This window comes from Aphelocoma coerulescens, chromosome 1 (assembly GCF_041296385.1).
Source record: "Aphelocoma coerulescens isolate FSJ_1873_10779 chromosome 1, UR_Acoe_1.0, whole genome shotgun sequence".
NCBI lineage: Eukaryota > Metazoa > Chordata > Aves > Passeriformes > Corvidae > Aphelocoma > Aphelocoma coerulescens.
Window position 1 is genome coordinate 3,475,620 of NC_091013.1, and position 27,602 is coordinate 3,503,221.

Genomic DNA, 27,602 nt, shown 5'->3' on the forward strand with positions numbered 1-27,602 from the left:
CTGTATTTTGTATCAATACATACATTAAAAAGGGCATGTGGAGCCATAAGTAAATGCAAACAAAATTCGCTGTATTTGTGGATGTAAAAGGACAGAGTGTATTTTCTCCATCACAGACAAATCTTTGAAGAGCATCACATATTAGAAAAACCTTCAGGTCTCAAAGTAAAGTAAAAAAAGGAGAGTTCTCATTAGATAAAGACAGAATTCCTGAACTGCATTTCCTCCTTTACATATAAAAGGAATACTTTCAGGTAAGACAATCCCTTCAGGAGGAGAAAAAGGAGTTGCTTTTCATGCCCAAGGTGTCTTTCCTAAAATCACTCTGGAAGAAAGTCTCCCAAGCCATGCAGGAGGGTGTTCGCAGTGATGAAGTTAAAAGCAACAAAAATGAGTGGAAAAGTAAGAATCTACTGGAATTTATTCTACTTTTAAGGGACAAAAAAAAAAGTTCCCAGAAGTCCTCTAGAGAAGAAAGTGGAGTCTACAAAAGTGCAGCATAAATGTCCTTGTCAGATGTAGATATTATTGTGAGTTTCACTGCTTGTCAGGAACTTCTTCAAAACCTTTGTGCTTTCAGAGGCATCCTGGGGAAAGGAAGAGAGGATCAGCATCACCCACGCTGCTGGGAACGAAACAAGAGCTCCTCCACTGGCCTCTGTTCCCTTTTTTATTATTCTGAACATCACTTTTATTAAAATATTAACTGTGAGCAAAACTCAGGTCTTCTGAATGAAGTTATCCATAGGAATCTGCAGCTCAGCAACAAAGTGGGATCTATTATTTTGCATTCCTCCTAACTTATTTTGCATTCCTCCTAACCTGGATATGAGGGGGAAAGTCTCTGTATTTGTCATTGTTCTCCTGCAGAGTTTAAATACTTAATGTCTTAGTCAGACTTATTCAGCAGAACAGAATGAGCTCTACTGACAACTGACTTTGGAGCTGAAATAAACACCTCAGTGCACACAGAGCTCTTTGGCATTTAAATCTGGGTTCAAAGTGTTCTCAACCAACTAAAATTCAATTAAAAACATTTCAGAAAGAGCAAAACATTCATTTCAGGAGCTGCAGTGGGAATTTATGGGAGTAGTGGGATTTACTGTGAGGCCTTGGCACAGAGAAATTGTGGCTGCCCCATCCCTGGAAGTGTCCAAGGCCAGGCTGGATTTCACAGCTGCTGGATTAGTGCCAAAATGTTAAAAATCATCTTCAGAAGTTTGGTCTTTTAGTGGCAAAAAAGTTATAGATCAAAATGGGTATTTTAAGAAGCTTTCCTGTATGCCAGAAGACAGGCAGATACACAACTAGAACGGAGCCATCTGGTATATGAATGTAAAATTAAAAAAAACCACACAACAAAAAGCTTAGAAGTTTTAAATGAGACAACTCCAAAGGAAACTGCAGCTTACACAAGCACAAGAAATCCCTCCCTGATAGACTCATACCACTGGAAGAGCCCAAAAACTCAGAATGAAGTTTTGAGGGAAGCTGTGGATTCATTATTTCTAAGCCACACAGATGTTACAGCAGGTGCAAGCACTGCCATTAAAATCTGTATTTTTCTGCCTCTTCAGATGAAACCCCCTCAGAAGCACACGAACAGCAGAATGCAAGAGATGAAAACAGACAAAACAAGCCCACAGCTCCCATTAATTTTAAATAGGAAATTTTACCTTGGCTAAACTCTTCAGGAGTTTAGAAGAAAGCAGAGGCTTGAAGGCTTCAATGGTAACCGTGTCCAGCTTGATGACATCAGTGTAACACTGATACAGCACTGCAGGGATCTGCCACACCTGACAGTAACTCAGAACTAAACACAAGTCAAAAGAAAATTTGTGTTATATTCAGCAGAAAAGGAATCTCAGTTCTGGGTACAAAAATCAGAACTTTAAACCCATGGAAGTTTCTAAATTAACTGCTCAGAATCCTGACTGCTGGAGCAGCCATCCCTCGTCCTCCAGATAGACAAGGAAATAAAACCACCAAAAATTAGTTAAATGCAGGCATTTCTTCCTGGCAAATACCTTAACTGGAAACTGTACTGTTGGTAAATAAAAATAGTATCAACAGCTGCAAAAAACCCAAAAAAGAAACCCAAACAAAAAAACAAACATAAAAAAATGTGAACAAGAGAAAATCATCCACTTTTAGCTCCTGCCAGACAAGTTTTTCCTCATGCTGCTACCATTTGGGATTGGAAAATGGAAAGCTCGAGGATTTTATTAAATTAGATAATAAAACTGAATCTAACTTTCCCATGAGGTTGATCAGCAGCACTGTGCAACCTTCCTTACCAGTAATGTACAAAAGGATTTTATGAGCCTTTACTTTGGATGCTCAGATGAAAACAATTCTTAATAAACCTTACTTAATTCCTAAGTAAAATAAAAAAAAAAACTCACTGTACAATAGGCTTTGTAAGGCTACACTAAATAATTTTCCACTACTTCTGTCCCACACACAAAGGGTAAAAGGATTTGTTTGGAAACTCATCCTTATTTTCCAGGGTAAAATGTAAGAAGGGAAACTATTAGGAAATAATTTTTAAAGAGCTCACTTGTCAGCCAGTTCCCACAATCAAGCAAAAATTCTAATTGCAGTGGGATGCTCCTCAAAGGGAATTTTGTGTTGCCACCAGCAGCCCTGTAAATAATTGGAACTGCAAAGTACCAGCAGCAGGAAGATCCCTCACAATGTTGGGCTGCTCCAGCAGCGGGCAGCAGACCTGGTCTTGGAATTCTTTGGTCTTCAAGGCTTTCAGGAATGGAGATGCAAGTGTTAGAGTGGATTCCTGAGTTTTATAATCAGCTACAGGACATGTGGAAAGGATGGTTACTTGCAAGCCTTTCTTCTGCATGGAGCCAAAAACCTGAAATTAAAAAAAATACATCAGGAAAGTTTCTCTTTTCACAACAAAAGCAGAAAAACCTCAAAGATTCATTTCAATTTCAGTGCAAAGGGCACTTAAACTCAGGTCTGCAAGAGTACTAAGGTTTGATTCACAGCCTTCAGGTAGAAATTTCCCAGGTATTGCTCTTGGGATGGAGATTAAAAACCCCAAAAGAACAGGTGACATGTTTACCAAGTCTAGTGATCTTCTGGAGAGGTTTAAGGTCTTCAGCACTTTCCATTCAATATATTAAGATTTACTGCTTTAATTAATGGTGATTACAGAAACAAAAAGGATTGCAAATAGAAACAGGGAGCTCACTGAGCTGCAAAACATTTGAAATGAAAATTGTGCTCCCTGGATGTCCTACAATAATTTAAGAGTCTTTATTTTAAATACTCTGATTTTAGTTAATTCTGTTCAAGTTGAATTTGAGAAAGAAAGTTTAAGGTTCTCTTTCTCAAATTCAAAGAACAGAGTTTTGAAGTACAAAACATTCTGGCCATCACAAAACACCAACAGAAGTAAAGGAAATAGAGAATTTGGAAACTGTGACAGAAACTTGCTTGTTTCTGTCTGTGTACCAATCCCAGAAGGGAAGCTGCCTGTTCCCTCCCATCACTGTGTCACCACTGTTGACAGACATCTGACAGAAATATTCAGAAGCCCACGTATTTTCCACTTGCTTTGTTGGGAACACTGGCTGGAATGCCTGGCTGCACAACTTCAGCCTGTGTGTTCTCATTTGTCAGTGATCCCTTACTGAGAAAACACACCCAGGTGTAAGGATCTGACTCGTGGAGATGCTCAGGAAATCAGGATTTACTACACATAGAACAAGTCTGCAATCCACATTAAAAGCAAAAGATTGCCAGCACAAGGTTTCTGCTGCACATTTAAAAATACCAATAACCACAAAGCCTAAAAATACTCAGGAACATTGCCTTGGTACAACCACACTCCTGCTGTTCATGAACACCCACACCCAAAATCACACGTAGCCACAAACAAATGGGGAAGGCAACAACCCCCCAGTCAGCTTTCTTCTGCAATCCCAGTCTAGATGAAGTGCAGGAATGTGTGGAATACAGCAAAAATGTTTGTCTCAGGGTTTCTACACTTCAAAATGAGCCACGATCCCCCACCAAAGCTGTACTTATCTCTAACCACAGCTTCAGAACTCCTGCTTGTCCATCAGAGGTTTCAAGGCAGGGAGGGAGGGAGCAGACAGACAGCAAGACAAAATAAGCCACACTTCCTCGAGGCAAAGCAGTGACCCAAATCCATCAGGAAAATCAAGAGGCGGAACATTCGCCCCTGGCTTTATCTTATTAAAGTCAAAATGATGATATTTGGAGGGACTTCACTGAGCCAGCAGTGCTGCTGTACCTGGATGATGCTGGGGTGAGGCACTGGGAATGTTAAATCTGGGAACAAATGGGACAAATGCTGCCTGGGAGGCACCTTCCCCTACAGCTCCCCCTTGGGAAAGGCACAGAACACACCCAGCAGCTGACACCATCCACCAGGAGTTCCACAACTGGTTTGTCTGGTGATCCTCTGGCAGCTGTACAAATTGCTGCTGATTTTTTTTAAGGAAGAATTCTCCCAGAGCTAAAATGCAGCTGAAATAAGCCATAGGAAATGAAAACCAAGCAGGAAAAATGTCTGGGAAGTGGTTAAGGGCCAACAAAACTGACACTGTCCAAAAGGAGTGACTGCACTTAGCTGGGAGGCTACAGCAGATACAACTGGCAGCATCTAGAAAGGGATTTCAGAGACCCTGCAGAGAGTAAATTTATCTGGTTTTGAATATTGCATGAAAGAAAACCACAGGGGAAAGTTATTTAACACTGTCATGTTTAAAGTACCAGAGAAGAAGATCCCCATCCTTCAGATTTTATTACTCAGTTTATTTCCCTGCCAGTTTTACCTTCTCGAGCCACTGGAACTGCTGATCCTCAGCAACGTAGCAACTACACTGGCACAATAAAACCTTAAAAAAAGTAAAAAGTCATGTTAGCAAGTGGCTTAAAGAGCACAACAGCAGCTCATAATCACCTGTAAGGATGATATGGCTGCAGACAACTTGATCAGTCATTTTGGGTTTCTTTAACTCTGTTTCAACGAGGATTTTTTGCTCACAAATGCAGTAAAGCCATCAGGCTGTGACATCTTTGTGCTGAGCTTCACAGAACTGCACCAGAACTGCAGGGAGTTTTAGTGAGCATTAACCCTTCAGATGATTTATGAGATTATTCCATGATCCTGCAGTGCCTTGTTTGGGGGTGGATGAAGGCTCTCTTCTTCAGAAAGCCAAAACTCAGAGGAATTAATGCTCAAGTCACTTACTGTGGGATCTGATATTAATCTGTAGAACAAACAGAAAGAGTCTGTGGGGAGGACGTTTGTGGTGCTGGATGTCCGGCACCACTCATTCCACAGCTTCACAACTCCAACCACTTCCCAGCACACAGAATCCAGGATGAAAGATGACAGGAAAGCTGCAAAAATAAAAAAAAAAATACTGTTAATTTATAAAGAATAAAACCTCTCTCTCACAGATAAATAGCTGGCCTAAAATAGTTAATTCTTCTGCAATTTGAAGGAAGAATAACTCATTTTTATCCACTTCAATTTATTGTCCAAATCCAGGAAACATCAGCAATGTGAGTAGCCCCACTGCATCCAAATTTGAAAATATGAAGAGCTGATCAACATATACAGATCCCTAACATAAAAATCACTTGTTCTTAAGAATTATATCATTACAACCAACTTCAATTTCTTTTAGTATTAATTAAGGATGTGAAATATTAAGTCTCTAATACTTTTTGACATAGCAGATACAACAGATCAAAAACAAAAATCACAGAAGCAGCAAGGCAGAACTATTACATTGATTCTAAACAAGGCAAGAGTGTTGCAAAAATGTTCATAAATCAGATTCCTGTCAAAAGCTACAGAAGACAGATCCAAAATTTCTATTACTATTTTCAGAGGAAAAACCTGAACCAAAACCAAACAAATTAGCAAAGTTAACTTAGATAAAATCTAAATGCCATCTAAGTGCAACTTAATTGCAAGCAAGACTTCTCAGTGCTATTAGAACAAAACTTTTGCCAATTAACAAACAATCCCGGAGAGTTTACCAAACAAAAGCCAGGTAAAGGAAAAGGGGGACTGCCCCAACTAAAACCCCAAATTAAAACATACTTCATTTTTCCCGTTCAACTGAAAATACATCAATTTTCAGGAGGAATAAACAGCTGTAACAAAACCCGCATTTTACATGGACACAGGACCTTCAGCTTTCTCTGGAAAACTCACCTGCCTCCAAGTTTAACCTCTGCTCCTAAATGAGGAGCTGCACACTCAGTAAATCGAGGAGCTTAAAGAAAGCTGGAAAAGGATTTTTCACAAGGTATTGGGATGACAAGACAAGGGAGAACGACCTCAACTCAAGGAGGGCAGGGCTGGATGGGAGATTGGGCAGGAATTGTTCCCTGGGAGGGTGGGCAGGCCCTGGCACAGGGTGCCCAGAGCAGCTGGGGCTGCCCCTGGATTCCTGGCAGTGCCCAAGGCCAGGCTGGACACTGGGGCTTGAAGGAGGGAATGCCCTGGCACAACTACACCTCCCTCCCACCTTCTGCCTCCTCCAATTTACCCCCAAAACCCCAGCAGCATCTGGTTCTGCACGCACCCGCAGCGTTCCTTCCTATGGCCACAACGAACCTGGAGCACACCAAGGGCTCCTCGGCACAGCCGCCCGACTTCCAGGTCCACAGGACATCGACCTCCCTGGGAAAAGAACCACAGAACAGCCCGAGCTGGAAGGGACCCACAGGGATCAGCCAGTCCCACCCCTGGCCCTGCATGGACACGCCAACAATTCCCCCCTGGGCATCCCTGGCAGCGCTGTCCAAACGCTCCTGGAGCTCTGGCAGCCTCGGGGCCGTGCCCATTCCCTGGGGAGCCTGGGCACTGCCCAGCAGCCTCTGGGGGAAGAACCTTTCCCTGAGATCCAGCCTGACCACCCCCGAACAGCGCCGCCCGTACCTTTTCTTCTCGATCTCCCTGCGGATCTCCCGGTCCTCGGGCGTCTCCTCCCGCGCCTCCTCCTCCTCGTCCAGGCCGGCCCGGGACGGGGCCACCACCACCTCCCCGAAGAAGGTCGCCATGGCCGCCGCCCGCGCCTGCGCGGCCCCGCCCCGCCGGAACAGAGCCCGGGCGGCTCCGGGGTCACCGCGGGGGGAGAGACGGCGGCACCATCTCCGTGGCCCGCGGCACCAGCACCGCCCCCGTCAGCGCGGAACCTCGGCCCCAAGTGCCACATCCGGACGCCTCTGGAACGCTCGCAGAGATGGTGACTCCATCACCTCCCTGGGCAACTTCTTCCAAGGGTTAACCACCCTTTCCAGGAAGAAATTTTTCCAAATATCCAGTCTAAACCTCCCCTGGCCCAGCCTGAGGCCGTTCCCTCTCCTCCTGTCCCTGTTCCCTGGCAGCAGAGCCCGACCCCCCCGGCTGCCCCCTCCTGCCAGGGACTTGTGCAGAGCCACAAGGTCCCCCCTGAGCCTCCTTTGCTCCAGGCTGAGCCCCTTTCCCAGCTCCCTCAGCCTCTCCTGGGGCTCCAGCCCCTTCCCAGCTCCCTTCCCTGCCCTGGACACGCTCCAGCCCCTCCAGGGCTCTCCTGCAGGAGCCAGAACTGGGCACAGCCCTCGAGGGGCCTCTCAGTGCCCAGCACAGAGGGACAATCCCTGCCCTGCTCCTGCTGGACACACAATTCCTCATCCAGCCCAGGTGCCAGTGGCCTCTTGCCCACCTGGGCACCCCTGGGCTCGTGTCCAGCCGCTGGCACAGCACCCCCAGGGCCTTTCCCAGCTTTCCAGCCCCTCTGCCCAGCCTGGAGCTCCATGGGGTTGTTGTGACCCAAGGGCAGGACGCAGCCCTGGGCCTGGTTGAACCAAATAAGAGCACAGTGACATTTCCAGGTGTATGTACAGCTTTACTTTGGTCCACTAACACATGTACATCATCAAAGCCTTTAACACTAAAGTATCTGATTCCTTTATGGTTCTGTCCTGCACTTTAAATGTTTCCCTCTGTTCATTCTGCCTGATCACCTTCACAGATGCAGGTCCTGCTTTTAAACAAACCAAAACACTCCCCCAAAGTCACATTAAATAAAGATCTACTTTTACAGGTCTACTACTTACTTCCCTGAGTACAGCTAGACCAAACCAAGAATGCTCACTTAAAGGAAGGTGAAGAGACTCCCTTCTGCAAGGCTGAAAAGAACCAGTTCTCTTAACAGTCAGCATGCTCCTTTAAATAAATTAAAAATAAATAAACTTTTAAAGGGTGAAAGAGTCAAAATACCTTTCCAGTTTAATAATTTCTCTTCCCACTGTCTAGGTGTATAGAATTAGGAAATACAGACCAGCACATGCTTTGCTTAGAAAATAAAAGTGTTTAGGGACCCCAAGGCAGTGGTACCCTCTGGGATCTACAGATGCAGAGGCCAGAACCTTCTCCAGCTTTCAGGGATCACCATGAACATGTGGGTGCACTATGACAGAATACAGCACCTGAAGGAAAACCAGCTTTGTAAATCTAAGCCTAGATTAGAAATACAAACTGACCAGCCAAATTTTAGCTGTTCAAACCGAAAATTAATAAAAACTCTGACGTTCAGTTATTCCCAAATTGGAGGTTGTGCTCCAGAGAACACTGATAATAAGCAGCTGCTAAACAATGAAACTTGTGGAAAATATAAAAGAATAGTGGACTTACTACCTTGTAACAAAGGTTGCCCCTCAAAGAAAACACAAAGCCATTTTCAAATTTCATTGCTAAACACAACTGTGTTCGTATTTCAGAAACCAAATAAAGAATCCAGACAAACATTTATCTTGAATTTACAAAATTCTGCTGCATCCTATTAAAGACTATGCTCTAAATAAAATTTCCTGGGGCAAGAATGATTTAAACTATATTTGGACTTCACATGGAAGCTTTCAGGAAAAAAAAAGGCATTTCTCTATGCCAAGGTAATATCCTGGATAGCAAAGTGATGGCAAATACCAACAATGTCAGTGAGGGGGATGGAGAAGTGGCTCTCACTGATACCAGCTCCCTTTTCCATGATGCATTTCCATTTGTACAAGGAGTTCTGCCATTATCCACTGGGATTGTACAGCCACGCTACATTTTTTTACCCCCAAACCCTTCCAGATCCCACTACCAGGTCCAATCTGCTGGAAAACCAATTCCCAAACTTGCTATTTCTGTTCAAATGAGCTGGGTTAGGATAAATCTGAGATTCTGCCACATCTTCTACTGAATGATGAAATCAGGAATCACCAAGTTCTCCCAAGGGTGAGAAGGGGAAGCTGCAGAGCAGAGGAGGAACCCCGGAGTGGGGAAGGAGCAGAGATTCCCTGGTGTTGGGCTGAGGGCAGCTGTCATGGGGCTCCCAGCAACACAATTCCAGGGAAAACTAAGAAATTAAGAGTTGCTGTGTGTATTTGTCGTTGAAATGTGTTCAATCAGGAACTTCCACATATTTTCCTGAAGAAGTTTTCTTTCTTGTCAACAGGAGCCACCTCAAACATTGTGAAAACAGGAGATGCGCTGCAATGCTCAGAAACTGGTAAGGTTTAATCAATGGGAAATCCAACATTCAAACACTTTAAATATGGAGAAACAACAGAAACGTAGCAAAAAAAGGTCTGGAATGTCAGAATCCTGCACCTCAAGCTTTCCACGGATAAAGAAAACAGAACAAGTGTTTTGTTTGTTTTTCTATTTTATAAAGAAAACACACAAAAACCCTTAGGCCCAAGAGTTCACCTGCATTTCATAATTTTAAAGTTTACAGTATAGAAGTCACATTAATGATGTACTACCTGTCAGCAGAACCCTCTCTTCACCAAAGCCTCTGGAATTGGCAAATAAACTTCTTCACTGGTAACTGCTTATCAGCAATGCCAGCACAGAACATTTCACACCTGCACTGAATCAAGTTGTGAAGTTACAGCCTTTTCATTCCTCTTTTGATGCAATGTTTGCACCCACCAGGATTTTAGAGTGTGTACTATTATTTAGAAGCCTGTTTCTATTGTAGATGATTTCATACAGCATTAGAGATGTTTGAAATCTGTTCTTGAATGTTGCATGACCTAGGTAGTATTTCATTGCAGCACCCATAATGATAATACTCAACATACTGCTATTAACCTGTTTGCAGTGTTTTAACATTTTTTAACTCTTGTTTATATGTAATAAAATACCAGTAAAGACAAAAAATTGCCCCTATAATGAGGCACATTTTGGCATCTGTGCTAAATGCTGCTACATGGGCAGGCAAGTGCAAGTCAAAATACGAAAAGGAGAAAGTCATCATCTAATCACATTCATAACTTTTTCATAGAAAAATATAAATATATTCCCTGAAATGTAGGACAAAGAAGAGCCAGCATCCATCAGGAGTTCTAGTGCTATTACCATTAAAAAAAAAGAAAAAAAAAACAGAAAAAAAAAAAAGAAATAAAAAGAGATGGGCTGGCTTTCCTTTTGTTAAGGTTACGTTTCGCACTCGGCGTCCTCGAGGGCTCTGTCGTCGTCGTCGTCGTTGTAGCGCACAGTCCGCCGGCCGCCGTTGCGCGTGCGGATCTTGGAGCGCCGCCGGGCCCGCCTGCACTCGCCGTACTCCACGTCCTCCGAGTCCTGCTCCTGCCTGCCTTTCCAGCGTTTCCTCCGCTGCGGCCTCCTGGAAGGCTTCAGCGAGTCGAGGTTGGGGATTTCTTTCCTGGTGGTTTTTGATTTCCTCTTGCGCTTCCTCGTTTCCGTGGCGTCGCTGCAGATGGTGTTATCAGTTCCAGAGTCCGAGGAGAAACTGTTGAAGTTGGCTTTGGAGCTTCCTGCAGTCCCGGGTGCTTCCACATCCTCGGAAACAGAGCTTTTCTCCTCTTTCTTCCCTCCAGTGTCGGATTCTGCTGTTTCTTTGAAGTCACCCACCAGTTTTGATCTCTTGAAAGAAGCTCTGGATTTTTTATTTGCTGCTACTCTGGTATTTTTAGTTTCAAGTTTAGCTAAGTCAGAATCTACCTCCTCTTCAGAGTTACTCGTACAATGGTTGTGGGCTGAAGCTGCCTGCCTAGAAATTCCCCAGTTTCCCCCATTTTCTACCCTGTGGTTTGTGGAATTCTCCCCTGAGGAGTCGTAGTCAAAATTGTTCAGAGCTGCAGCACAGAGGGGTTTGTGTGGCTCCTTGTGGTCATCGCTCTGCTTCCGAGTCTCTGTCTCCGAGTCAGTCCTTTCATTCTCAGACTCAATAATATATTTCCTTTTAGAAACAGAAGACTCAGGGCAGGAAAGCTTTTTCCTGCCAGAAACCTGTTCTCTCTCATTTTCAGACTTGGAACAAGCCTCCACCTCCGAGCTGTCGAACAGCTTCTTCCTGCAGGCTGACGCCACACTGCCCTGGAGCTGCTTGCGGTTCTTTCTGACGGGGTAAACACTTTCTGAGCTTGATAATTCCTCCTTTGCATCGCTCATGATCCTGATCTTATTGGCTGCCAGCGTGGCACACCTGCGGGGGTTCTTCTTCTCCGCCACGTTGGACACCTTGATGTGTTTCTTGTAGTTGATGATGCACGTCCTGCTCCGCAGCACTTTGGCACTCTGGCCAGCCTCCTCTGATGCTGCTTCTACAAAAGGAAGAGGAAAAAGTTCTTTTTAATGTCTTACGTTCCTGAAATCATTCGTTTATTATGCCCAAATGGTGCCACCTTTAATGAAATACACAAATGATGGATTTTATTTTGATTTCAACTGTTAAGTGCAATTTATCTCAATTCTTTAATAAAAATTCCATCAGTATCCCAGGGATACCTTTAACTCTTGAGATTGTGTCACTTTCAAACCATTTCATTGTCTCAAAAACGCATTCTTTAGCATCACCCTGTTAATTAGCTCAGAAATTACAACTTACCTAGCTTAGCAAACAAATGCTTTCATATTATTAATACTTACATCATTAACAGTTGTATTTTTCTTACTAGAATAAAATTTGCAACACTAATTAGACTTTTAGACCTTTTTAATCTAAAAAGGAAACTATAATATTTCATGTAGATGCAAGTTTCACAATTTTAGATGGCTTCAGGTGGAGAACACTGAAACCTTTTAGCTCCTTAGTGACTTTAGCACTTCTGTTAGTAGTTTGTTATGTAATACATAACTTGCTTCTTATGTTGGGTTTTAAAACAGATATTCAGTCTGTAAATCATGTGAATGGTGCTATGAAGATCAGTGTTTCCCTTCTAAATAAAACAATTATTCATACATATGAATTTAAAAAATCAAAAGCAGAAGTTCTTGAAGTAAATTTAAAAAAAATACTAAGAGGGAAAAATCATGAGACAAATTCCAATGTCCAGCTGAGTACCAGTATTAATAATCTCTTCATATACCAGATTTGGTCGTTATTTCAATATAAATAATTTTATGTACTACTCCAGCATATTCCTATTTTTATGCTTTCAAAGTTAATTTCCTTTATTTATTAAGAGTTTCCAGAAATGACAGATAAATATTACTACTTGTAGTAGTTGTACTGTGTGATTTTATGGCCAAAGCACAACACATTTCTGCTGAACACTGCAAAATACTGTATAAAAGGTGAATTAATCCACAGACTAAGAAGAAGAAGAGTTAAATCTTATCTTATGCACTGTCCTCCAATACTATTAAGTAGCTGGAACACAAGGCTAAAGAATGAAACAGTCCAGCCTTTCTGCAACACTGCCAGAATATTAAAATTATATTTGGCATACGAGATCTTAACTTTGGAACAAATCCATAATGAAATGTATGGGAATTCCCCACTGAACATCCAGAATTAAAAGCTGCAAAGGGACAGCCAGGTGGCACAGGCAGAGAGAGGGAGCATTAAACTAGCTACCCATAAAAACTGGGAGCCACAAAGATGCAAAAGTCTGGTTCAGCAAGGGGTCCTGGGGTTCAGGCCATACTCCAAACCTGGAATACTGGGTAGGAAAATCCAGCCTTAGCTCCAATCAGCTCAGCTGCAGGGGGCACTGCAGCCCACAAAGTATTGACACAATTTATCTGAAAACTTTGCTTTCAATCTTTTCAAATAGATCAAATCCCATGCTAAACACTACATATCTATAATATAGATTATATAATATACACTAGAGAACTATATAAATACTTCATTTTATATCAAAGTATGTTATATGTTATTTATATCATATATATTTAAAAAATAACCAGAGCAAAGCTTCCACGTAAATGACTGAGCTGGCTAATTGGGCAGTGTGCATATACATATACATTTATATATATATAAAAGACATACTTATTTGAAAATAGAAACTCTATAAATATGTCCCTACATATGTATTAAAAACTAAGATCTTGGTAAAAAACAAGTAAATATTCCTTGTGGAAAACTGTCAACACAGAGTCACCTTAAGAGACAACAATTTTCTTAAGATTCTTGAAAGTCCACTGACAGGTTTGGAAGGATAAAACCAAACCCCAACCTCTGAACAGTCTTTCAAATTCCAAATCAGGACTAATTCCCTGATTATACGGAGGCACAATGTACATTGCCCAGTTTAATAAACATCAGCAGCATTCTCACAGGCTTAAAAACGACCCAGACCAAAACAACTCTCTAAATCACGATCAGCCAGCACACAAAGATCTGAGTGACAGATAAAATTAAGGAATAAAACCCGAAAATCGAAGAATTTAACTTTCTGAAACAAGTGGAATGATGAATTTTACTTCTGCCAAGTGCCTCTCTGTCTTAAGGACTCTACACATCATTGACAGAATAAAATCTGAAAGTCAAATCACATTTCAGATTCTGGTGCACACCATGGACGTGAGAATGTAATATAAACACCTTTCCATCAATTTGATTTTGAAAAACTTATCAATAAAGTTACTTTAAACTGAAAATAGCTGTTGTAAATCAGCTGTAAATCTAGCACAGAAAATCTCAACAGAAAATCAAGGTAAGTTAACAGAACTTCAAACTAGAGGGTTTTGGTTACCAAAATCCTCAAAATAAGGAGCAGGACAAAGGGAGAGAACGCTCTGCTCCCTTAGAGATTTTCTCTGTCATCTACTCAGTATTAAGAAACAGAGGGATTAAACTTTAAAAATGTTACCTTTTCTAACGATTTTTGTTTTTCCTTTCCTCTTCCTCATCTTTGCTTTTGCAGAAGTTTCACAGTAATTGCTGTTATTGGAGTCACTCTCTTCCGAATCAGAAGAGCGATGGAAGCTGGAGGCAGCTCCAGGTTTGGAACTCCTTATAATCCTAGTGGGCACCAAGCTCTCCCACACAAAACTCTCCCCCTCCCCTCTGGCTTCTGCTTCAGATTCTGCTGTGTCCTCTAAATCACTCAAGACTTTTGCTTTTTTTAAAGGAGGAGCGAGCTGCAGCCCAGAGACTTTCCTGCCATTCCACCTGTCCAACTCAGAGTCCACCTCATCCTCAGAGTTGCTGACTGCAGCCTTAGCATGGGCCGATGTTGACTGATCAGAAACTTTTTGGCTGCTCCCATCCTCCGAATTATGGCTTTTGGAGTCCTCCTCTGAAAAGTCTAAGGTGGGACTTTTCACTTTGGGAGACAGAGAGCAGATGGGACCCCGGAGCTGTCTGTGACCATTGCTCTGCCAGCTCCTCTGCTTCGTCTGCGTGTCTGGCTCAGAATCCGAGGTTCCATTCTCAGACTCACTGACGAATTTCCTTCGTGGAGCAGAGGAGCCAGGCTGAGACAGACTTTTCCTCTTGGTGAGCTGCTCTTCTATTTCTTTGTCACTCTCAGACTTTAGGCCTGCCTCATCCTCGGATCCCTCCAGCAGCATTCTCCTGGCGGCGGCCGAGGCGTTCCGGTGGGGCAGCTTCCTGTTCCTGCATATTCCGATACTTTCCGAGCTCGACACCTCTTCCTCCACGTCACTCATCAGCCTCAGTTTATTGGCAGCCACAGCAGCGCTCCTGCGGGGGGTTTTCCTGTGCCTGCCCGTGCTGTTGCTGAGGGACTCGGATGTCACCACCGAAGGGTTTTCAGAGTCACTTCCATAGAACTTTTTCCTGACTGTTTTCCTCGTATTCCCGTTCTCCTGAAGAAGTGTTCCTGTAAAGGAAAGCAGAGATTAATATCTTAAATATATAATAGCAGCTTTGAAGACTTGTCAAAACTGGGAGAGGTTCAACCCACAGACATGATGCATGAAATATATTCCTCGTGACAGTCGTGCTTTTGCTGTCACAAGTTTCAGATGCGTGCTGATTTTGTGACAATTAGAACTTCTTTATGAATTGCTGCTTTTTTTCTTAAAATATAAAATATTGCAAGACATTTCCTCTCACCAAGCTCTTGGTTTCTGCCCTTCTCCCTTAAGTCATGAAAAAAAATCCTTTTAAAAGTTGTGTAGTATTTGAGAGCTTCAAAATTAGCACCAATAAAAAAATGCGTATCTTACATATGCAACAATTAAAAAAAAAACTAACTACACTTAGTTATTTTTATAAATATATATAAAAATACATATAAATATGGACGTGTCTTGCTGTCCACAAGAAACTCCTGCCACCATACCTGTCTGTTTCCTCTGAGCAGCTCGATTCCGAGTCAGCCTGCGACTGCTGTTCCTCCTGCACACCCCGTTGTGCAGGGGAGGGGACACAGCAGCCCCAGAACAGCCTTTGCTGTCTTCTGAGCTGCTTGAGGAGGATGAAGATGATGAGGAAGTAGATGAAGAAACCCCAGAACCTTCTATTTCACTCTCTGCTAAAAAAAAAAAAAAAAAGCAATAATTGGTAATTAGAATTCTAAACAGCTTCCAGTTAAGAGTTACATTTTGCTGAGCCTGGAAATCTTCAGTTTCCTCACATTATCTTAAAATACATTCTCATGCCTGAATATCTTACAGGGATCAAACTGATGTCTCAACAAAATCCATATTCATGCAGTGTTCAATGACAGGAAGCCTCTTTAACCTGTATTTAAGTTTCAAATAAAATAAACCAGCTCTTTTCAAACACCAGATTTCAGTAAAAAGCATGTTTAAAAAAAAACCCCAAATAGAGAATATTTTCAAACAGATTTTACCAGAACTTGCATTTTTATCCTTTGAAATAAGCTGAATTTTTGTCAAGGTGAGATTTAAGGGAAAAAACAGGAAAGTTTTTAAGTCTCAGAAACTTCTGTCACTTGCTAATTGTGGGTGCCAAGTTTTATATAACATATATATATACACACACACATATGGGCATATAACCTGTATTTTATACAGTATCAATTATTAAATATTCTACACTTTCCCATTGACAGATTTTTTGATTAACAGAAGTAAAATGACTGTGTCCTACATGATTTCAAAGCAATTTTATAACAACCACTGTAAATAACATAAGTGTCCAAAATCCAGTAAAATATAAAAAACTCTGCATCATCACACAAAAACCCCAAACCTTGTGTAAAAAATTCCATTTCAGAAACATAAAGCTCGTTTAACAACTCAGAATGCAAACTGCAGCAACTACAAACTCTGACCTGATGATAAAGCAGAACAATTAGTTAGTGTTGTGGATCTGGCTTTTCCATTCCTCTCAAAGGATGCCAGGCAGGCAGAATCTGAGGATTCTCCCGAGGAACTCTGGTTGTAGGAGCCAGTGTTGGGTTTATGGCTTGAGACACAGGCGGCTCTGCTTGAGGTAGGCTGAGGAAAAGGATCTTCTTGCTCAGATTCAAGTTTGGCCTGAGACTTTAATGGTTTCTGTTTCAAATTTCTAGAGAGAGCAAAAGTAGTAAAAGCAACACAGGTGGTAAAACTAGGTGAGATAAGGCAATTATGTATTTTAACAACATTTAATAGGATTTTATATTTCTGGGAGGGTAATTTATGAGCTAATGTGGTATAGGACAATTTTAACTCTGACAAGGATAAACATGAAATGGTTTCATTAAAGTAACAGTCTGCACTCCTAGTGAAGTTATACAAGAGGAGACAATCTTTCTCTGCTCTGAGAAACAGAGAATTTAATGGTGGATGTCCTCTAGACAATTCTTGTTCTCTTATTTTCACCAGGAAGCTGCAGCAGCAGCCTCAATTCCTGTTGGGCTCCCAGCCTCTGGATAATTGCACATAAGCTTCAAACTAAGTGCTCTCCAGACTAACATTATTCCACAATAAACTTGAGTTCCCAACACACACAGAAGGTGGAACCTTACAGACAGTTCACTGGTTAAAATAAAGAAAACCTCACTAATTTGATTCTTCCTTACTACACACGCCTGAGTGCTACCTGCCATCCTGCTGTGTCAATTATTTTCACCTACAGAACTGTTTTGTCAGTTTTTTTCCTTACATTGCAGGTTTTCAGACATTCATCCAGGTGTACAAAGTGTATAATGCTATTTCTGTTATCCCAAACCTCACTTCTGCTGTGCCCCACTGCCTTGTAAGCAGTCACACACAATTCTCCAGACATGAGCACAAGTGAGGTTCAAAAAGACAATTTCTGCCTATCCTGGTGTGTGGTTATTTTTAAGTATAAAATTAATCCACTGAAATTAGGTATTTTTTCTTAAAATTCTTATTTCCTATTCTTTCCCTGCCAGAGAAAGAAGACTGGACAGCAGCAGAAGGGAAAAAGCTCAGTTTCAGTAATTTACCACATTTAGCTTTTGTATTTTGTCTCACTTTGTCCCACATGCAAATTAAGAACATGAGTTAATCGTGCCAAACAACAATTGTGTCAAAAGTCTGTTTGCCTTCAAAAGAGAAAAGGCCAATCTAGATCCCAACTGAAAGCTCCAGCAAGTGACAATTTCTAGAAATTCCACAGGACTGACTTTATTCTGTATGTGACAAAATATGTACTTTATGCAGATTTTCATCTTTGTGATATATCCAGCAAATAAATCTTTGTTTCATTCATTATTTCAGTTAAACATTTATTTTCTGACTCCACTATTAAAAAAACCCCAACCTTTTCTACTCTTCTGCCTCTTCATATTTCTCAGTTTTATACTACAAAAAAGCCCCTATTTTTTTTTTTCCATATTTTTCCTACAGCATAAGAATTATAAAAAGTCTCACTGGGGTTACAAACCATTTAAAAAACCAATTGTTCCCCTCTTCACAGACTTAATGTGAGAGTCAATAAGAGTATCAGTCAGCTGAAATAGATCTTTAGACATTCCTAATTTAGTTACCTGAGCATTTTGGTGGGCTGCTGCACTGAGCTTTGATTATTAAATCTTCTTGTGTACCTCTGGTTTCTCCGTAGCTTTTCATTCTGTTTCTGACCATTTTTGAAATCTGAAACAATTCTTCTGATTTTCTCTTCAAACAGGGCTGACAATCTCAAGGTCATACTATAAATCTAGGTAATGAAGTGGTTTATATTAAAAACAGAGCCTTTGATCCAAGCCTAACAGTTGTAATATTAAAAACTGTACAGAAAAGCAATAGGAAAAGCACAGGCAGTCCTATGGAACACTAAATAAACAGGAAATATCATATTAAATATTTTTGTCATATTTCTCCTCACTATCTACCGAACCAGCAGCTTTACCAAAAGTACTGAGAAACAAACTGCAAAGTAAAATTTAATTTCATTAAGACATTCATAAACCCCCAACTACTAACAGCTACCTTTGACTTTTTGTTTGGAGTGTAAGATTTTGCATTGCTAAATATCAATCTTATATCTTTGCACAATTCCATTGGAGTGTCATAGTTTCCAGCTTCCAGAGTTTCCTTCACTGTACCAAAATCCATTGGAGTGTCTATAATATGCCTGTAATCCTATAAAAAACATATGAAAAAAAGACTTCTGTGAAAAGTATAAAGCAAAAAAACACTTCTGAATTTTATTTCTGTCATTTAGGAGTAGCTAAAATTACACAAATTATCTTCACTGGCAGTGGAAAGAGAAGCACCACGGCAGAAAGCAACACTTTTGCTGAGACTGGTTGATTTAAAATCTCCTTTTCATTATCCCATGAATTTTATCAAGAGAAACAACAGACCTGGTACAAAAAACAGTCAAAAAAAACCCCCAAAACACAGCAACCACAAAAAAAAAACCCAAATCAAACCCCATCAAAACACCATGATCTTTTTTTCTCTCCTGTTCATGTTTTTTTTTTTTTTTGAGAACCTCAAGATGTTTTTAAAGCCTGAAGTGAGACTCAAACTCAAAATGTGAAGTCACCAGGAAAAGTTCTGTGCTGTAAGGAAGTTTTTTTCCTTTAAATTAAGTTTGTTGGGGTTTTAGAGAAAAAAGAGACTGAAGGGGCAGGAAGAATACCATGAACAGCTAAAAGAGAGGGAAATAAATTAAACTCATAGCTCAGGCTCAGTAAACATATTTAAAGAAACTTTAATTAAGAAAATACAGATTTATGTAAAATTATTTCCCTACAAGGCACAGTAAGACAGCAAGAAAAAAAGAATCTATCAACGTTACTAAGAAGAACTTACTGGATATTGATCCAAATCAACTGGCTGCCTGAAAGGTTCAGAATCCTCACACTGGAAAATTAAATTCACCAGTTCCATGCACTGCTTCTTCCAACAGTTTTCATCATAGCCACTTTTCAGGCTTTTTCCTCTTTTAAAGCCCCGTCCCTTGGGGGGAAAAAAAAGTTAGGAAAAGCATTCCTGAAATACAGCAAGAAAAAATTCCATCTAATTTGGGTTATAAGGTAAAGACTGGCCAACTCACTTTTCTTCTTCTGTATGATGTTCTTGGAACACATTTTTCATCATCCTGCACAAAATAAAAACCAATGATCTTAAAAATGACGTAGGAAAAAACAGGTGATGGGAGCTAAAAGTGTCCTCAGATTTGACACTGGTAAAATTAAATTTTCTGCTCAATTCTTTCAATAAGACAGAAGATGAACATAGAAAAAATATAACACAGCATCTGGGAGACTTGGCAAGCAATATCCTAGATAAGGACAAGAGTTGGGAGTCTGGAATGTTCAGTGGTTTGGGAAAAGGAAAAACCACCATCAGAATTGCAATTACCCAACAGCTTTCGACTTCAGTGACTAAATATTATCAGTAATGCAACTCACTGATAATAAATGACATAAAACATTCATAAAAGCTTCTTAATATAGTCCATGTTTGTACTAGCTATGTAAATAACTCAGCAATTTTACCAACAATATTTGAAGTTTGGTGGTATCTTGTTACCACCATGAATTACTGGAACTTTTCACAAAAAACCCCAACTTACCAGATCAGCATCATGACAATCTTGTTCATCATCTGTTGTGCTACATAATTCAAAAATGTTTGTACAGTCCTGGTCACTGCAATGCAATTAAATCTCTGTTACTGTAATAGCAAAAGCAGAGCTGTTGTTTCCTAAATTAAACTCAGCCACAACCAAGTGCTACATCTAAAAGGGAAGACAGTAACTAAGTATGAAATGGAATATAAAAATCAGGATTAGGGATTTGAAAGGGGCTGCCCAGCTGCAGGAAGGCTGCTCACACTCACTTTCAAAATAAACCTCTCAGTTTATTTTAACCTTTCAATTCAGTCAGACAAGCTACAGCAGGAACTTCTACACAGGACAGCACAGAAGTTACTTTCTACAGGCTGAGCTACTCAACATGCTCAATGTCAAGTGGTATTTTGGGACAAAAAATAGAGGCATTTTAACTGTTTCCCTGGTAAGCTGAACATTTCAGTTTTCAAGGTAACACTCAGAATCATACACCTGTCCTTACAGTGCACTGAAAACAGTCAAAGCAGGGCTCACCACAAAGGGATACTGAGCTGTTTTTACTCTCCCACTGTGCAAAAGCACGAGGATTCAAGCATTATTTAGATTAAAATGCCACTTACTTGATAAACTTTAAGAGCTGGGTGGTGATTTTTTTTGCAGCTCTGGCAATAGCACTCCCAGGCTCATTGAAGGTTCTGGCATTGCTTTCAATGTATCTGACTTCCCAAACCAATGCTGAGATTCTCCTTCAAATTAGAAAACATTGCACCTTTAGTACTAAAGAAAAGCTGACAACCAGCAAAAATTGTATCTTTGGAAGTTTCTGTCCATATTAGATTTAGATGTCTTTTGTTTTATGTCCCTTTAGAGCAGTCTCAAACTTTTCCTTCACATGGAAACTCCAAGGAAGCAAACCCAACAATGCATATCTTTCATCACTCATTTCCCAACTCATTATTGATAATTCATCCTCAGACAGTTTGTGATATAAACTCAGTTAATACAGCTGGCCAAGCAAGCACTAGAACTTGTTACCACTAAATCATAAAATACTACTGAAATTATCCCAAGGAGTGTAGATTTCTTGGAATCTTTAAGAACACAAGCATTTTTAAAAAGCTTATATTTGACTTATTCAAAAGGGAGGGGAAATATTATTTAATCACTACTCTAAATTACCACATTTCTTCTGGAAATATCAGAAGCTGCTTGTTGCAAAGCCCCCTGAGAAATGGAACACGAGTCATATCTGAGGAACTTTTAATTAGTAAATACAAAGCACAAGCAATTAAAAAGGAGTGACAAGAAGCTTTGTGTAATTACATTTTTAAAGACATCTCAGCTACGATGTCCCTTTCTGTCTTCCCTCAGACCCTGCTTTGAGGCCAACTAACTACTCAAAGCAGTGCCCTCTGTAAAATTACAAGATTTAAGGAATGGCTATAAATTGAAATTATAACTTGATAGAAATGAGCAGGCACAAACATGTAATTTTGGGGATTTTTTTACAATTCATTTTTCCAATTCCTTATACCTGTGAAGCAGAGATGCCCCAAGTCTGCAGTTCTTCACCTACAGAATTTCCAATTGTTTCCCAAGATATTTTCTCCATCTTATACAGGAGAAAAATCACTGTTAATGACTCTTCACTGTATTTACAGACACACTGAATGCAGGTCCAGATGAAGAATATATTTAAATATATTTTCAAGCTATGGATGACCAGCACATCCAGCAAACCAGAACTTTGTCATCACTACACTCTTCCCTCTTTCTCTTCTGTAAGTTTTTATCATTTAATAAATGCTACTCCTAATACTTAACATTTCACCTCTCCTGTTTAAGCTCATTTCTGAAAATAGCAAGAGCTTAACCTTCTTCAAGTTCAAAGTAACTGAAGGACAGCCCTTCAAAATCCGAATTGTCATCAGCACTGAAGTAACTTCAGGCTTTTTTTTTAACATTTGATGATTTCAAATAGCAGATTTCTCAAAGAAAGAATGTCAGGGTTTAGTGTCATTCTGAAAAGAGTGCCAAAATGAGTTTCTGCCTTGCTCCCCTGGCAGCACTGACCTGTAGAATCTGTTGGCCAGCCTGGTGCGGATGGTGTTGAGGTCCGTGGGATACGCGATCACCGTGCAGTACTTGGGGTACGTGCACAGGTCCACTGGGCCAGCAAAAGCTGCTGACATGTCTGGCAAAAACAGCAAGAACAACAAAATTTTACTGTTTGACCTTCTTTTTGGCCTTCCAGTACCTGAAGGAGCTGCAGGAAACATGGAAAGAGAATTTCCGAGGGATGGAGGGACAGGACAAGGGGGAATGGCTTCAAACGGACAGTGAGCAGGGCTGGATGGGAGATTGGGCAGGAATTGTTCCCTGGCAGGGTGGGCAGGCCCTGGCACAGGGTGCCCAGAGCAGCTGGGGCTGCCCCTGGATCCCTGGCAGTGCCCAAGGCCAGGCTGGACATTGGGGCTTGGAGCAGCCTGGCACAGTGGGAGGTGTCCCTGCCATGGCAGGGGTGGGCTGGATGGGCTTTAAGGTCCCTCCACCCCAACCCCTTCTGCAATTCTATTTCAAAGCTTGCAGGCACATGACAAATGAGCTGAGTGTTATAAAACCAACCATAAATAAAATTATAAAGATCTCACTACAAACAGAAAGAACTGCACAGAATAACATATAACTGCTTCAATACTTTATCACAGGGAATTTTTTAAAGGATGCCAGTGATATTCCAGGATCTGCTTATAAATGTAACACCAGGAGAAAACTACCCGATGCTCAGATCCCACTCACCAAGAGTCATGAGCTGATCAATCCCACGGATAATCCGTTCACAGGCCTCATCACGGGATTTCATCCCCCACTCCCCTTCCTGGGGTTTGTACAGGAGCTTCTCCACCTCTTCCAAAGTCACAGAGACACTCGCTCCTAATTCTTCAGGCTGATCAACTGAAGAGGGCAAATTGGGGAAGAAGTGATAACAAGATGAATTGTTGAGCACTCACACTTATCAAATAATTGTATGCTTGCAACTGACAAAAATAATCCTTGCCTTGAAGTACAGTTTAATGCTAAGGCTGTGGGAACAAAACATTACACAAAATGGATATAAACAGCAAATTTTTCTAAATTGTTTTTCTGCACTTTTGAATTAAATTTATTATCTTTTTGACAGCTTATTCAGTAACTGCTCTCTAGTATCTCCCAAACTTTCCTCCCCCCCTCCCAGCTAGTACTGACAAGCACTGGAAAAGTGAATTGGTAAGACAAACGAGGAATCCAGCTGTTTCATTTACAGATAATTTGGATTTGACCAGCAAACTTTATAACTGTTGGCTTTAAATGATGTGCAGTAAGGATTTGCTGACTGGAAATTATTTTATATATATTCTTCTTGCACTCCCTTGTATTATAATGTACTACAACAAATTCATAGTTTCAAAATTGAGATTATTTTTGAAAGCTGACATTTGGAAGTAGCAGATTTTATTCCATAAGTCAGAGTTACACATTAAAAGTTTGTTTTATTTTTTTTTTTTTAATTGCTCTGGAAGATGCAAAAGGAAAAAAACATGGGTATATTCAAATTATTTTACTAAATCTGATTCAATACTGTCTTTAAGACAGGAATCACCTGAGGTCCACTACCTGCATGAAACAAAGGAACTGGAAAGAGTTGGAAAAGCACATTCAGCTGTTTTATCAAAGGGTTTCTACCTACCATTATCAGGGACTGGTTCCATGTCCCAGGGGCTCAGCTTTTCAATTTCACCATTGTCCCATCTGGATTCACCAAGTAAAAAAAATAATAATTTAAAGTTACCTTGACTCACAAGTGTTCCCTCCAAGCACATTTTAATCTCAGCTACGAGCACATTCAAATTGCAGCTATTTGCAGGTATTGACAAAATACACTGTATAAACATGTACATAAACAAAAGCACTGCTTTGCCATCAGCAAAATGGAAACATTCCTCATAATCAATTTCAGATTAAAATTGTGCTCCTGATTTTGGCTGTATGCAACTTACCCAATATATAAATCAATTTTACAAAGCCTGTATCAAGATGAAGAAGAAAAATAAGATGCACACTTGGAAAAGTGAGATAACATCAAGGGGAAGATTTGAGAAAAATATAGGAGATTTTTTTTGCTGATCACAACAGGAGTTCTGCAAGTCCATGGCTTAAGGGAAAACAGTAAGTGAGGCATTTCATATGTTAGCATTTCAGTTTATAAAGCAGACAACATTAAGACAAAGAAAAGGATAAATATAAAATGAAGAAACTGCAGTTAATTAAGGTCCAGGACAAAGCAAAAGCAAACACAAGTTTGCTATTGATATATCTCTATATTCCCTCTGATACTTAATTATTAGGTGTAAACATCATTTTGAGATACCTCCAAAACCCACCACATTTGGGCAGATTTTTACATGTTTTTAAAAACACATAAAACACAAATGAATTTTTCTATTTCCAAGGTAAGACATGGCTGAGTGGACCAGCTGATCATTATTTTATTACTGTTCTTTCTTAGAGGCACATACCAGAAACAAATAGATCAGCCTGCAGTTCACCAATTTCCCTTCAGAGCTTTGCCAGCAGTTTCCTGTCAGAGTTCCCCAAATTCCTGGGTCTACTTCTGATGCCTCAATAAACTCAGATACTTGGTCTAATGCCTCCTGTGTGTTTATTTCAAACCAACTGGCAACTGAAATGATCATGCTCAGAGTATTTTAAAACTAAACCTCTGCTCTGGCAAGAGCAGCTCTCCATTGTTTTGGATTTCCAAATGTCTTAGGAAAACTTGGATCATTCAAGCCTATTTCATCTTTATGAACAAAGAGAGGCCTAGAGGTTCATCAGTTCAGCTCTCCTCCCCAGCTATTGTACAGTACTTCCCAAGTTGTTGATATTCACAAATGGATATACTAATGCATAATTTTGCACGTAAGACTTAATCAAGAGTTTAGTACAGCTTAAGCCCCACTTGGTTCTGCTTAAGGACCGTTCATCCAGGTAATACAATTTCATAATACATCAAGCTGCTTCTACACAAACTATTATTGTCTGGCCAATAAAATAACAAAAAAATGAAAATTATCTTCAACTCATTTATTTTCTATACAACAGTAACAGTGATAAATTGAGGTAAATGTGACAAGAAGAGCAACAGACCCAGCCAAGTCACAAAACCTAAATACAACTGCCAAACACTCCAGATGTTTTTATACACATATGTGAAGACTCTGCTCTACAAGAGCTGTTTTGAGTCCAGGTAGAATAAAGTTCCTTTGGAGAGGGATCTTAAGGAACACAGCATTCCCTCCCTGCTCACTTCAAAGCAGCTCTAGACTTTTCTGTTAAAGGCTGGTGCATTTAAATATTGAAATATCCTTTAGGTCTTACAGAAGAAAGGAGCCCAGGAAATTGGCACCAGGCTTTTATTCCTAACTGAAAACTTGATTTGGAACTGGCCAAGAAAAAACCAAAGCCCACCTGAACTTGCTCCTAAGGAACAACTGTACACAACAAAACACATGGAATGGATGGAATATGGAGGGGAAGGTAACAGGCAAGAATTTCAATCTGGGAGTTAACTTCCACCTTCCCACCAAGGAAAATCATTGAGAGAGAAGACAAGTAGATGAGACAAGGAACTAAAACGTAACACAATCTTGGCAGTCTCACTGGATTGTCTAGTAGCTATAAAATTTCCCTTCTTTGTGGTGAGCAACAGGTTCAAAAGCCCTTGAGTGAAAAAGAAATTACAAAGTCCTCCAACAATAAAACTGTGACTATTAAATGTACCATAAAAGACATGGGAACTATCTCTGGGCATGATGGAAAGAGGAGTATTAAATATTCACTGTTTATTCTCCTTACAGTCCTCCCTCGCTGGGGGAATCCAAACCAAACCAAATTCCAAAAGTGTCCTTTCAGTGCCTAAAGGAGGTGACAAGAAGGCTGGAGAGGGACCTTCACAAGGGCATGGAGTGAAGGACAAGGGGGAATGGCCTTAAGCTGCAGGAGGGAAGGGTTAGATTAGATACTAGGAACGAATGCTTGACTCTCAGGGTGGGAAGGCTCTGGCACAAGTTGCCCAAAGAAGCTGTGGCTGTCCCTGGATGTGCCCAAGGCCAGGTTAGACAGGGCTTGGAGCACACTGGGATAGTGGAATGTGTCCCTGCCTACTGCAGAGGGTGGCACTGGGTGATCTTCAATGTCCCTTCCAACCCAAACTATTCTGTGATTCTATTCCAGACAGCTTGGACAGGGCAGGACAAGGTCAATACCCTGAGTCTGAACACCGAAGTCCAGAGATATCTTTGCTTACCATTCCTCTCCTTTGTGTGAAGGCCTCTTTGTTGATATCAAAAAGGGTGCACAATGTGCAAGACCGAAGTGTGAGGACTTGAGGCATAAGGACCTTGATGTCAGCAACCACAGAGGAGATTCAACATTCCCAAACCAACTATCAGTGCAGACCAACAATTAATGTTCACAGAAATCTGCATTGCTTGTTTTGTGTGAAAGACCCAGCATTAGTCAGTACAGGAAATGTGAAGAGGTCAACAACTTCTTTTACCATATTACCACTCATTAACAAGTTGCCACAAGTTATTACATTCACACTGTGCTACAATAGCAACTTAAAACCAGTAAGTGACAACACAACCAGTAAAATAATTTGAGTGAACAATTTATACATTCTCATAGCAATGAGGCAGTTGTGTGAGAGCAGAGACACACGAATAACATTGGAAATAAAATCTTTTTGTACTTACTTGACACTGTAACACTGGAAGTGACTGTCTGGATACTGAGGCTGATAAGGTTCCTGACCCAGCACTGTCCCAAACCACCAGGCATCATCAATAATGGAGCGGAACCTGTCAGCTGCAGCAAACACAGACATTCTGCTGAGAGAAGTATTTAACCGTGTGGCTGCCACAGGAAATCAGAAAAACTTCTGATAAATGTACTGCTTGATTTCTCTCCATAATTAAAGTTCTAGACCTACTGACATGTAGGTCTGTTATTTAGTTTTAAAATTAAAAAAGGGAACAGAACAGTCTTGATACATATTTTGGTGACTGTATTTACATCTACTGCAGTCCCTCCATGGTTCAAATTTCTACCTCTTGCCTACCAGAGAACCCTCTGACCCTACAAACAGCACATGTAGCAATTAGGAGAAACAAGGACACACTTGTGATTTCAAAACTGTTCAGTCCAACACTCAGCAAACACTTACAGGCCTGCCAGTTCCTCTGCCGTGCTTCGTCATAGAACTGGCGTAAGATAAGGAAGTCGATAACATCGGGCATGTCGTGGTATCTGGATAAAAATAATCATCATTCACGTGTGCCTCAGGGCTTTAGGAAG

The 27,602-nt window shown here is 40.7% G+C and overlaps 2 protein-coding genes across 5 annotated transcripts in view; both read right to left on the bottom strand.

Annotated features, from left to right (window-relative positions):
• Positions 1-50: 50 nt before the first annotated feature.
• PSMG1 (proteasome assembly chaperone 1) lies at positions 51-7,105 on the bottom strand. Of its 2 annotated transcripts, none has more exons than XM_069014034.1 (7): positions 6,953-7,105; positions 6,597-6,694; positions 5,246-5,397; positions 4,827-4,889; positions 2,674-2,872; positions 1,677-1,813; positions 51-587 (listed from the first exon to the last, which is right to left on the bottom strand). In XM_069014034.1, exons 1-7 carry the CDS (start codon positions 7,072-7,074, stop codon positions 513-515), a joined length of 846 nt encoding a protein of 281 aa, XP_068870135.1. In that variant the 5' UTR covers positions 7,075-7,105; the 3' UTR covers positions 51-512. The 2 variants fall into 2 exon arrangements, with proteins under 2 accessions (XP_068870135.1, XP_068870229.1); XM_069014128.1 differs by having other exon boundaries at positions 6,629-6,694; positions 6,953-7,036.
• Positions 7,106-7,880: 775 nt separating this feature from the next.
• Positions 7,881-27,602, bottom strand: part of BRWD1 (bromodomain and WD repeat domain containing 1) — a 42,734-nt gene continuing 23,012 nt past the window's right edge. For 2 of the 3 annotated variants that reach the window (XM_069013717.1, XM_069013896.1), the window contains 15 exons: positions 27,472-27,554; positions 27,002-27,113; positions 23,932-23,993; positions 23,004-23,159; positions 22,278-22,398; positions 20,825-20,950; positions 20,208-20,283; positions 19,686-19,730; positions 19,442-19,588; positions 18,611-18,763; positions 18,169-18,338; positions 16,504-16,739; positions 15,547-15,738; positions 14,107-15,081; positions 7,881-11,607 (listed from right to left, as the gene is read on the bottom strand). In XM_069013717.1, coding sequence (XP_068869818.1) covers positions 10,481-11,607; positions 14,107-15,081; positions 15,547-15,738; positions 16,504-16,739; positions 18,169-18,338; positions 18,611-18,763; positions 19,442-19,588; positions 19,686-19,730; positions 20,208-20,283; positions 20,825-20,950; positions 22,278-22,398; positions 23,004-23,159; positions 23,932-23,993; positions 27,002-27,113; positions 27,472-27,554 — 3,781 coding nt within the window. In that variant the 3' untranslated portion in view covers positions 7,881-10,480. The remainder of the gene's footprint in view (positions 11,608-14,106; positions 15,082-15,546; positions 15,739-16,503; positions 16,740-18,168; positions 18,339-18,610; positions 18,764-19,441; positions 19,589-19,685; positions 19,731-20,207; positions 20,284-20,824; positions 20,951-22,277; positions 22,399-23,003; positions 23,160-23,931; positions 23,994-27,001; positions 27,114-27,471; positions 27,555-27,602) is intronic. The other variant, XM_069013798.1, reaches the window with a different exon arrangement.